The sequence below is a fragment of the Gigantopelta aegis genome, chromosome 8, assembly GCF_016097555.1.
Source record: "Gigantopelta aegis isolate Gae_Host chromosome 8, Gae_host_genome, whole genome shotgun sequence".
In the NCBI taxonomy this organism is placed as follows: Eukaryota; Metazoa; Mollusca; class Gastropoda; order Neomphalida; family Peltospiridae; genus Gigantopelta; species Gigantopelta aegis.
Genome location: NC_054706.1, coordinates 16,662,597 through 16,675,339, shown reverse-complemented (window position 1 = coordinate 16,675,339; position 12,743 = coordinate 16,662,597). Strand labels below are relative to the sequence as shown.

Sequence of the window (12,743 nt, the reverse complement as noted above, 5' to 3'; positions counted from 1 at the left end):
TACTCTACAGAATCCAAATATATTATTTTTATACACTCGTTTCGTGTCTCCATGCTTTACAAAATATGAAGCTGGAACATCCTTTAATTGGGATGTCAATACGAACGTGGGTCTTTTATCTATTGCTAATTGCTAAGATATTGTATTTTGTTGTGTTCCCAGTCATACTGGTATAGGAGGTGATGAAAAAGCATATACAGTTGCCAAGAGTGGCGTAGCGAGGGGAGAGGGGGCACGGGGGCCATGGCTCCCACCAATCGAATCTTTCATTTAAAACTGTATTAAAATTTATAAAATCATACATACATACATACATAGTGGGTTGCCCCCCCCCCCCCCCCCCCCCCCCCCATCTAAAATCCTGGCAGTTGCTGCCAAGTCTGCTTTGGATTTGCCTCATTTCAGGGTTGGCGTGCCTTATACCGATCTCAAACATGATATTAATTAATATATCTTTTCAACTTTGCAACATGATTGGAACGGTGCGGTTGCAAACAAGGTTCCCTCTGTCAAGTTAGTTCTTTGAGAATGGCAGTCCTCCTATAGGCGGTGCAGGAAGGATGAAATATTATTGTGTCGTGTTCGCATCTGTCACATATACTTGACACATTCATTTATTTTGAAGAAGGATCTTCCACCTCAGTGTGAGAACTACGGTGCGGAGTGTAATCATTTTAAACCGACAAGGAAAGATATATATGGAAGACAAAATTTGATGGAATCATTTCGATTCCACACTCGGTTTATTTTTAAAAATTTGCGACATGACGATTTTTATTCAAAATTTTAATTATATTCAAAATTGTAACCTGTGATATTTATATAGGCTCTACTCGAAATTTAATATACTTATGATGTTTATATTATGTTTTTAGTTTTATATTGATGCTGATCGTCATTTAATTCATATTTTTACCATTGTTTGACACCCAGTAGCCGGTTTATTTTTGTGCTGGGGTGTCTCTAAACATTCCTTCATTCATTCCGATCCTAGCCGAATTCTCATTTTGGTAGTTTTCATAAATGCACTAAAAAAACAAAATAAAAGCAAACACAAAAAAACCCATTGTGTTCAAGATTGTTTATTCATCTATCATTCCATAACACGACTCAAAGATAGTGTGAGTGCTCTCCCCGCGTTTGGGTACTCCTCAGTATAAAATCATGGCCAAGCAAGTGCAAAAGTCGCCAGCATATATGTTATCTACATGGTAATTATCAAGCGGAGCGAGATATTACGTTCCCCACTAAAAAAAAACAATACATGCATTGTATTCACCTGAGCGGTAAACATTTCATTTTTCCGGGCACTTCAAATTTTAAGGACCCCAGCACTCTTCACTTGAATACGCGCCACTAATGTCATCTAAGTCGTCATCTTAATGAATTAGTATTCCCGACAAGTTTCCCCATATAGGCTAATCGAAGGAGAGACAGTCCAACATTGAAGAGTCCATAGAGTTGCAGTTGGAGAATATAAAAAGGACATTTCGAGACACTAGAGGCAAAAATAACACCCGAAGGAATAAATATGTTTATATATACATACATATAGGATTCCTAGAAAACAAAAGTGGGCTGTATGAAAAGAAAATGGTAGCACGTACAATAGATGTTGAGTAGATGTGCTGGTATAGCATTTTTTTGTGATATTGCCTGTTGCATCGCGCGCCATGTTAAAAGTATGGCATGCATCAAAATGAAAATGTCATCATCAATACACAATATAATAAACTGCTTTGGTGCCAAATATGTTCTGCTTTCCAAACTTTTTACGACATTCAACTTTCCAAAAGTATCTTGGAAAACAAACAAATGACGTAATCAAATTGTTCCTCTTGGATCCAATTTTGTCTGTCTTTGTCTGAGCGTTACACGCATACACCGAGGATCCTTGGTTCAACTCTCGTGGGTGAAATATTATCAACAGGTTTTCTTTGCGACGGAGGTCGACACCTTCTGACAATTTAGTAGCTGAGCTTAGCTTAATAACTGGTTTAACGTGTCCATATACCACTAGGGTTTCGAACACGTCTATCCCGAGTCCGGCCTCCGATAGAATTGGGGGTCTGACTCGGGATTCACTGATATAGTGAATGAACAGGCACAGCGGAGCAGGGTGGGCTGGGGCTGAGCTCTAGTCCTCCCCCTGCCCCCCCCCCACCCCCATTAATTCTGAACAAAAAATATTGGTAGTAAAAATTAAGGCAGAGATGAATTTTATTCGTAGAATGTAGAAAATTGCATTATAGGGCATCTAGTTTTCAAAATGTTATAGGGGAACATACCCCCGAACTCCTCCAGAAACTTTGCTTTGCGCCCTCGATCTCAGTCAGCCCCCACCCCACCCCACTCCACCCCTCCAATATCTACTTGCTTCCGCCATGCCTGATGAATGAATGTAAGAATGTTTAACTGATAACGGGTTAATCACACAAACAGCAGCACAGCAATGCGGAACACAATCCTATGAGACAACACTCTCCTGCTCTGCTGTTATCTTTTCGTGTTTCTTGTACATATCTGAAAACAAAAAAGGGGGAGTTTAAAGTACATGGTATTACCGTAACAAACAAAAAAATAGTACATGGTAAAACGTAATTACCGTAACAAAAAAGTAGTACACTTTGATACGTGTGTGTGTGTGTGCGTGCGTGCGTGCGTGTGTGTGTTCTCTCCCACCCATACTTTTGGCACCTTCCTACGCCACTGTAAATAGAAAAATAGTACATTGTTATAACTTTATTGCTTTAAAACAAAAGGTAATACGTATATTGGTGTAACAAAAAATCCAATGTGATACGTAATTACCGTAACAAACATACTACAGTGTAATACGTACATTACCGTATCAAAAAAATAGTATGAATACATTGCGATACATAATTACCATTAACAAAAATAGTACACTATGATACATATATTACTGTAACAAAATATAGCACATTATAATACGGATATCACAGCAAATAATAATAAATAAATAAAATAGTACATAGTGATACTTGTTGCGGTATATAATTTTTGTTAATAAATCTTACATTGTGATAGATGTATTATCGTAACAAAACACAGGAACCCGAGGAGCATTATCAGCACTTTCATTTCATTTCAACTTATTTTTGTGCTTACATCCAATTAAGGTTCAAGCACGTTGTCTTGGACACACACCTCAGCTATCTGGGCTGTCTGTCAAGGACAGTGGGTTAGTTGTTGGTGGTTAGTAGTTACTGAGAAAGAAGAGGTGCAGTGGTCTTACACCTACCCACTGAGTCGTTAAAACTCGCTCTGGGTGGGAACCGGTACGGGCTGCGAACCCAGTACCTACCAGCCTTACGTCCGATGGCTTAACCACGACACAACTGAGGCCGGTGTTCTCCTTGTACTGAGATCTTAAGAATGCGAACAGTGAGTGAAACCAACTTATTTACTTACAGAACTACACGTGATACATAGAAGTAGTCCTAGGGACAGTAAGGGCGGGACGTAGACCCATAGGGTTATTTCTCGTTCCAGCCAGTGCTCCACAACTGGTGTAACAAAGGCCATGGTATGTTCTATCCTGTCTGTGGGATGGTGCATATAAAAGATCCCTTGCTGCTAATCGAAAAGAATAGCCCATGAAGTGGCGACAGCGGGTTTCCTCTCTCAATATCTGTGTGATCCTTAACCATATGCCCGACGCTATATAACCATAAATAAAATATGTTGAGTACGTCGTTAAATAAAACATTTCCTTCCTTCCTAGGGACAGAATCAGGCGAAAGGAGTAACACGCAAGTTCTAGCTTTCATCGTAAAGCACCCCTGCGCGTGCTGTAACCTCACCGTGGTGCAGGGGTGTAACATTCTCTTTGAGAATGGCCAATACAGCACAAATTGAAGTTTAGAGTAAAATTCAGTATCCGTAAAATTCTGTGATATTTGTATTTGTATTTTTGGCACAGTTCTTTACACTGTTTTTGTTTAAACCTTGAATTTTTATATTGATGTTGATCATCACTTTATTTATTTGCATTATCATAGTTTGACACCCAATAGCCGATGTATTTTTCGTGCTGGGGTGTCGTTAAACATTCATTCATTCATTCATTCATTCATCGTAAAGCAAGTTAACTACAGTTCGAACTTCGTGTACGTGTATGTATCGCTATACAAGTATTTACACGTACATGTAGAAATTGGAAACCTCAACCAGCCTAACGTTCAAATGATACGGTTGATTAACTGTCCCACTTGTTTTTGTGCTTTCTGACCTGCACCGATCGTGTTATATTCATGCACACGAACTTCAAAAGATGATAATCGAATTAAAGATAATACGTACACAGTTTTTTGTGGACCAGGTTGTGGGTAGTAACCTTGCTGGTAGGGAACGCCTTGCGGATAGCCGCCTCCGGGTGGATAGCCTCCTCCGGGTGGATAACCAGCTCCTTGCGGATAGCCTCCTCCAGGTGGATAGCCGCCTCCAGGTGGATAGCCGGCGCCTTGTGGATAGCCTCCCCCGGGTGGATATCCGCCGCTTTCCGGTGGATAGCCACCGCCTTGCGGGTAGCCGCCTACGGGTGGGGGTGCGCCTACGGGCTGCTGCATCAAAGGCCCTGGTGGAGCATATGGAGGGGGATTTTCCGGAGGGTAACTCATGATGAACCTTCAAGAAAAACAAGAAAAGTATAGGAATAAAGCAGTGTATTAAATAAGTTCACTTCTCTTTGCTAGAATGTCATAAAACCCATAATCGTCGTCTTTGTGTCTGTGCCTTAAGCACATAGCTCATTGGCATCATTAAAGAGACTCCCCTAGGGCTGCTGCTATTATAACATGTGGTCTTTTTAACACCACGTCAAACTCAGGGTAGTCTCTTTAAGACTACGTCAAACTCAGGGTAGTGTCTTTAACACCACGTCAAACTCAGGGTAGTTTCCTTAACACTAAGTCAAACGCGGAGTAGTCTCTTTAACACAACGTCAAACTTATGGTAGTCTCTTTAACACCACGTCAAACTCAGAGTAGTCTTTTTAACATCACGTCAAATTCAGGGTAGTCTCTTTAACACCACGTCAAACTCAGGGTAGTCTCTTTAACATCACGTCAAACTCATGATAGTCTCTTTAATACCACGTCAAACTCAAGGTAGTCTCTTTAACACTAAGTCAAACTCAGGATAAACTCAGTGTAGTCTCTTTAACGCCACGTCAAACTCAGGGTAGTCTCTTTAACACTAAGTCAAACTCAGGGTAGTCTCTTTAACACCACGTCAAACTCAGAGTAGTCTTTTTAACATCACGTCAAATTCAGGGTAGTCTCTTTAACACCACGTCAAACTCAGGGTAGTCTCTTTAATACCACGTAAAAATCAGGGTAGTCTCTTTAATACCACGTCAAACTCAAGGTAGTCTCTTTAACCACTAGTTCAGTCATAACTCATCATAACTCAGTGTCCCATAGTCTCTTTAACATCACGTCAGATTCAGGGTAGTCTCTTTAATATCACGTCAAACTCGGGGTAGTCTCTTTTAACATAATCAAACTCAGGGTAGTCTCTTTAACACCACGTCAAACCCAGCATAGTCTCTTTAACACCACGTCAAACTCAGTGTAGTCTCTTTAACACCACGTCAAACTCAGGGTAGTCTCTTTAACACTAAGTCAAACTCATGGTAGTCTCTTTAACACCACGTCAAACTCAGAGTAGTCTTTTTAATATCACGTCAAATTCAGGGTAGTCTCTTTAACACCACGTCAAACTCAGGATAGTCTCTTTAACATCACGTCAAATTCAGAGTAGTCTCTTTAACATCACGTCAAACTCAGGGTAGTCTTTTTAACATCACGTCAAATTCAGGGTAGTCTCTTTAACACCACGTCAAACTCGGGGTAGTCTCTTTAACACCACGTCAAACTCAGAGTAGTCTCTTTAACACCACGTCAAATTCAATCCCACGTCAACCTTAGTCTCTTTAACACCACGTCAAACTCAACATAGTTTCTTTAACACCACGTCAAACTCAACATAGTCTCTTTAACACCACGTCAAACTCAACATAGTCTCTTTAACACCACGTCAAACTCAGGGTAGTCTCTTTAACACCACGTCAAACTCAGGGTAGTCTCTTTAACACCACGTCAAACTCAACATAGTCTCTTTAACACTACGTCAAACTCAGTGTAGTCTCTTTAACACCACGTCAAACTCAGGGTAGTCTCTTTAACACTAAGTCAAACTCAGGGTAGTCTCTTTAACATCAAGTCAAACTCAGGGTAGTCTCTTTAACATCGCGTCAAATACATTCTTCTAAGTCTCTAGTTAACTCCACGTCAAACTCAGAGTAGTCTCTTTCCACACCACGTCACAACTCAACATAGTCTCTTTAACACCACGTCAAACTCAGGGTAGTCTCTTTAACACCACGTCAAACTCAACATAGTCTCTTTAACACTACGTCAAACTCAGTGTAGTCTCTTTAACACCACGTCAAACTCAGGGTAGTCTCTTTAACACTAAGTCAAACTCAGGGTAGTCTCTTTAACATCACGACAGACTCAGGGTAGTCTCTTTAACATCGCGTCAAATTCAGGGTAGTCTCTTTAACACCACGTCAAACTCGGGGTAGTCTCTAACACCACGTCGAACTCAGAGTAGTCTCTTTAACACCACGTCAAACTCAACATAGTCTCTTTAACACCACGTCAAACTCAATATAGTCTCTTTAAGACTACGTCAAACTCAGGGTAGTCTCTTTAACACCACGTCAAACTCAACATAGTCTCTTTAACACTACGTCAAACTCAGTGTAGTCTCTTTAACACCACGTCAAACTCAGGGTAGTCTCTTTAACACTAAGTCAAACTCAGGGTAGTCTCTTTAACACCACGTCAAACTCAGGGTAGTTCAACATAGTCTCTTTAACACTACGTCAAACTCAGTGTAGTCTCTTTAACACCACGTCAAACTCAGGGTAGTCTCTTTAACACTAAGTCAAACTCAGGGTAGTCTCTTTAACATCACGTCAAACTCAGGGTAGTCTCTTTAACATCGCGTCAAATTCAGGGTAGTCTCTTTAACACCACGTCAAACTCGGGGTAGTCTCTTTAACACCACATCAAACTCAGAGTAGTCTCTTTAACACCACGTCAAACTCAACATAGTCTCTTTAACACCACGTCAAACTCAACATAGTCTCTTTAAGACTACGTCAAACTCAGGGTAGTCTCTTTAACACCACGTCAAACTCAACATAGTCTCTTTAACACCACGTCAAACTCAGGGTAGTCTCTTTAACACCACGTCAAATTCAGGGTAGTCTCTTTAACACCACGTCAAACTCAACATAGTCTCTTTAACACTACGTCAAACTGAGGATAGTCTCTACACCACATCAAACTCTCCTTCACTCTCCTCATCTATCTTTAAAAAATAATTTTCAACATTTGCTTTCTAAAAATATATTTACTTAGAAAATGAAGACCGCTTCATGGATAAATGGGGTATCATTATATTAAAGTAATTTTATAGGTGTTTTTATTATTATTATTTATTATTATTATTATTATATTACTTTGTTATTACAAAACTGGAGCACAGACCGTAGAAAACCTTCCTGTTTTCTGTTAAAATTATTTACTCCCGTACTTCTGACTTAAGTGCCTATCGTCCATGAAGTTTTAGTTGCTACATTGTAGAAAAATAATGTGTGTTAAAAATGTTACCAATTATACTCAAGCCACGTGAGTGTAAAGCTAATGTAAATGTGGCAATTAGTTTTCATGGAACTTCTTAAACACACACACACACACACACACACACATACACACACACACACACACACACACACACACACACACATACACACACACACACACACACACACACACATACACACACATACACACACAGACATACACACACACACACTCATACACACACACACATACACACACACACACATACACACATTTGCTTTCTTCGAAGCCATACTTATATTTCTGTATAAAATAAAATAGCGCCCGGGGCTGTAATGTGTTTGTGCTTTTCGGGGTTTTTTGTTTTTTTAAACGTATAGTATACGACATATGCAGACGTGGATTTAGGATTTTGCAGGCACGGCGGAGCAGTGGGGGGAGCTCAGTCTGCACCCGCCCATTCCCAAAGTGTGTGCGCAGACGCGTTAAAAAAATAATTGGTAAGGGTCTAGATTGTGACGAGTTGAGTTCGAGGGCGGCAATCGCTCGAGTTTTTAGAGGGGTTCGGAGGCATGCTCTCTTTGGAATGTTTGAAAACCAGATGTTCTGAAATGCAATTTCGTGCATTCAACAAGTAAACTTTTTCATGTCAAATACTAAGGAATACAACACTTTTTAAATGATTTTTCCCCGATGTATAAAGTTTTTGTATTTTGCGTTACGTTTAATAAATGTATATAATATAACAACACAGTTATATAGCAAGTTGTTTGATCAAATAAAATAGTTACTTACAATTAACAACTGCACGTTCAAATAAAATAATTCGTTACAATTACACTCGTAAATATCGTATATATTAATAATAATAAAAATCGATTATATATTATATATTATTTTCAAAGTGACAATATTGGACTTTGTATTTAAAACTTTAGCTGAACTTTAACCTTGGTAACGCGTTTACGTCAATATTACGGACAATTTTTACAACTAGATGAATAACCTGGCTCTGAATAAAAGGAATATTTTCTCCTTTTTCTTATTTTTCTTCTTATTATTATATGGTTTTTAATTTTAGCACTTTCATCTTCTGTTAGACTACATAATGCATATGGCGCCTTGTACTAAATGACTGCTAATCGGAAGGCATCCCGTAGCAGTCACATAATGTACTGAAAGTTATGAACTAAAATAGGTGTATATCTGATGTGAAATGACATCGCACTTTGTTTTTCACACTTGCTATTCAGTTAAAAATCACAGCGGTTCGGTGAGTCAGCTCTAGTGTCGCGTACTATATGATGTGACGCCACAGTTTGAGTCCACTGTTAGCGATCAGCATGTGATCATGAATGCGGTTTTTTTGGTCTGGTCATGCAAATTATCGTTTGGAAAGACTAATCACAACATCGAAGATGGGCGTTAGTTATTGTTGTTGTTTTTTGTTTGTTTATATTTGCTGTCATATTTAAGAAAATCTTTGTATTTTTAAACACAATTGTTCATTCTCCAAATTGAAACTAGTTTTGGGTGTCGAAATATGTGCAAAGTTCTAATTAAATGTCTAAATATTTAGAACAACAGTCTGTCTGTCGCTGTCTCTGTCTCTGTCTCTCCTCTCTCTCTCTCTCTCTCTCTCTCTCTCTCTCTCTCTCTCTCTCTCTCTCTCTCTCCACATGCCACGACTGGTATATCAAAGGCCGTGGTATGTGCTATCCTGTCTGTGGGATGGTGCATATAAAAGAACTCTTTGCCTGCCCCCCCCCCCTCTCTCGCTGTGTGTGTATTTCCCTCCCTCCCTCTGTGTGTGTGTATGTCCCTCCCTCCCTCTCTCTCTCGCTCTGTGTGTGTGTCCCTCCCTCCCTCTTTCTCTCTGTGTGTGTTTCCCTCCCTCCCTCTGTGTGTATGTGTGTCCCTCCCTCCCCCCCCCCTCTCTCTCTCTCTCTCTCTCTCTCTCTCTCTCTGTGTGTGTGTGGGGGGGGGGGTATTTTTTTTTTTTTTTGCTGTTCTTTGTTTGTCTTTTTCGACATAGTGGCTTGATCTATAATGATTTGTCGCACGTCCCGCACGATTTGCTATTCTACCATACAATGGACGTTATAACTACTGTAGCTAGTGAACTAAAACCTGTATTTCTCTCTTCAACAAGACACGTTGACTAACATAGACTTTGGAACACGTAAACACATTTATTGTATACCGGTATGCTGTTTTAAAAACATCGAATAAATTTAGAAGCTTGTAGGCCACATGTGACATGTGCATAAAGCCCATCTGGCAAACCATCTGTTACAAAGTGTAAAAATAAGGAAGGTGCATGGCAGGCGAGTACTACTTTCTAAACACCATTGACGCACATCTCTAGCCTGAGGGAAAGTAGCACATCTATTAGGTACTTCTCTGACATATCGTTTAGGATTAGAACAGAAACCCGCTGCCATTAGCGGATCCTGAAGGAGGGACACAGGGGTCCCGTGCAGGGGCGGATTATGGGGGTTTCCCAGTTGCACGGACCTCCCCCCCCCCCCCCCCGGCTAAAAAAACCCAACCCCACCACGTAGATCTAATTGATGTCCATGTAAAATTTATAATTTAAATTATAAAATTTACATATTGTTTCGGAAACCCCCCTTACCTAAAGCATAATCCGCCCCTGCTGTGATCCCTACCCGGCTGAAATGCCACTTGTAATTACTTTTAAAAATCATCATCCACAATAATAACACTAAATTGACCCGAAAAAGTCGCTGAGCATCTGTATTTCAATACCTTTCAAGTAGCATGTCACCGAACTCCCCTATAGATCTTTTCGCAAAAGAAAACGTACAGAATACTTATTATCTGGACAATAATTTTATTATAGCCAATCTTTAGATATGTAGACTATTTCCCATTTTGACAGCCTATTTGTATCATTAAAAAAATAATTAAAAAATATACATATATATTATAACATTTTCGCGTGTCTTTTGTTGAGAAGTATATTAATAAAAACATTAAAAATATATATAGCATCAAAATCAAATCAAAAAGGGCCTTGAGATTTGTATTTTTATATGTATGATTCTCTGACAGGTCCGTAGGAACGAGGACGAAAATGTACATTACTATATAAATAATATGCTTGTCCCTCTCCCCATTATATGCTGTGACCCCAAGTAGAGATTGTGTCCCCCACCCACCCTGCCCCAGCACTCCAGGTATTTTTTCTAAGAAACCCGACTCTTAGTCACTTAGGAGAATAATAAATGTCAATGTCATAAATCTTACAGTAGTGGTTTCTTGGGGATGTAGGTCGGACATAAACAATAACGGCTATGTTTGTCTAACTGACGGTTAGCTAATGGAAAAATCGAGTTGACGGTTAGCTTCGTCTTCATATGAAGTAGATGAAAATAATATAATAAATAACACCAAATCTAGCATCGGACGTTTACCATAATATAAACAGTAAGTATAACACAACTGGTGTTTAACGTATGAGTTAGACTGTAGAACGTAACTTACGTATAAGTGTATCCCTCTAGTTTCTGTCACTCTCTAGTACATATGGCTGTGTTTAGTCTATAATGTAGCAGGAACATAAAATATCACAAGCTGTTTCATCAGTCAGTGTCACGTGATAGTCACACGATCACTGACGTGTATTTTATGGTACGACCAGCGAAGCAGGACTTACAAGTTGATTTGTCAAGCAGAACCGGACTCATACCACGCTCTAATTAATTCTGTTACCTTGCCAAACACCAAGAGTTGGGAATGAGGGAATTTGTAACAATTCAGCACAAACACCTTTTAACCCCTTAATGTTGGATTTGACAAAATTGATCAGTTAAAGCCGCAGACTACTAGTAAGCACTACCGCGCATGTTTGTGATTAATATCAAGACGTTTTGTATAATTACAATCAAACATTACTTACATTCTATTCTATTATCCATTTTCGTACCTCCGAGAAGTCTATTTTTAGAGGATATTTTCCCGTTACATTCCCACTCCAGCTCTCTACAGCAGAAGATGTCTCACACGCCTGACTTAGCTGGGCTATGCCTAGGTTTATAAGCGTATGAGAAAGGGGGGCGCATGGGGGGGGGGGGGGGGGGGTTCAGTTGTTGGAACAAAACTTCAAACTCGGGCTAAAATAATACACATATTCTGGGAAAATGTGCTAACCCGAGACCTTTTCACCAGGTATTTCCATCATTGTGCCCTCAACATTAGTTGTAATCCATGTAAAAATTAGTAGTGATTCGTTTGCAACTCTATATAGTTGTTTGGTAGTAAAGCTAATATGATTAAATTATTTTTTCAATATTCGGGAATTTTGTTTTAATTCGGGCAAAAGCCAGCCTGCCCCTTACAAAACTGGGAGCCCGTACGCCTATGGCTTGGTTCGTATAGCGTCGGTACGTTTAGGGTTAAAATTTTAAAATCCGGACAAATTTTAACTTTTGGCCGAACAGTTAAAAATTAGCGTTCAATCACTAGGCCTTTTTCGGACATAACGCCAAAAAAAAAAGTACTTCAACTTTTTGGCTTAATTCTCCTTCCGAGAACTTATTAAAATTTACCGCCGCTTCTTTCACCTCGTGGGCGAGACGTAGCCCAGTGGTGAAGCGCCCGCTTGATGCACGGTCGGTTTGGGATCGATCCCTGTCAGAGGGCCCATTGGGCTATTTCTCGCTCCAGCCAGTGCACCACGACTGGTACATCAAAGGCCGTGGTATGTGCTACCCTGTATATGGGACGGTGCATATAAAAGATCCCTTGCTGCTAATCGAAAAAGAGTAGCCTATGGAGTGGCGACAGCGGGTTTCCTCCCTCAATATCTGTGTGATCCTACGCCATATAACCGAAAATAAAAATGTGTTGAGTGCGTCGTTAAATAAAACATTTTTTTCGCCTCGTTTATCTCGGCCAAAACAACCGGTCTTCTGTGAATCCAGCCTTCCCCTCCCCACTCCTGTCATGAACGCAAATTGCAAAGGCTTGCTCACGCAATAATTTACTTGCGCCCACGACAGGCGTGCGCTACAGCGGCTTGCTCTGAATGTGCAC

At 40.0% G+C, this 12,743-nt stretch overlaps 1 protein-coding gene across 1 annotated transcript; it reads right to left on the bottom strand.

Annotated features, from left to right (window-relative positions):
* Window positions 1–1,066: 1,066 nt before the first annotated feature.
* On the bottom strand, window positions 1,067–11,333 carry LOC121378939 (annexin A7-like). The gene is made up of 3 exons (XM_041507332.1): window positions 11,193–11,333; window positions 4,327–4,650; window positions 1,067–2,523 (listed from the first exon to the last, which is right to left on the bottom strand). Exons 2-3 carry the CDS (start codon window positions 4,641–4,643, stop codon window positions 2,427–2,429), a joined length of 414 nt encoding a protein of 137 aa, XP_041363266.1. The 5' UTR covers window positions 4,644–4,650; window positions 11,193–11,333; the 3' UTR covers window positions 1,067–2,426.
* Window positions 11,334–12,743: the final 1,410 nt, after the last annotated feature.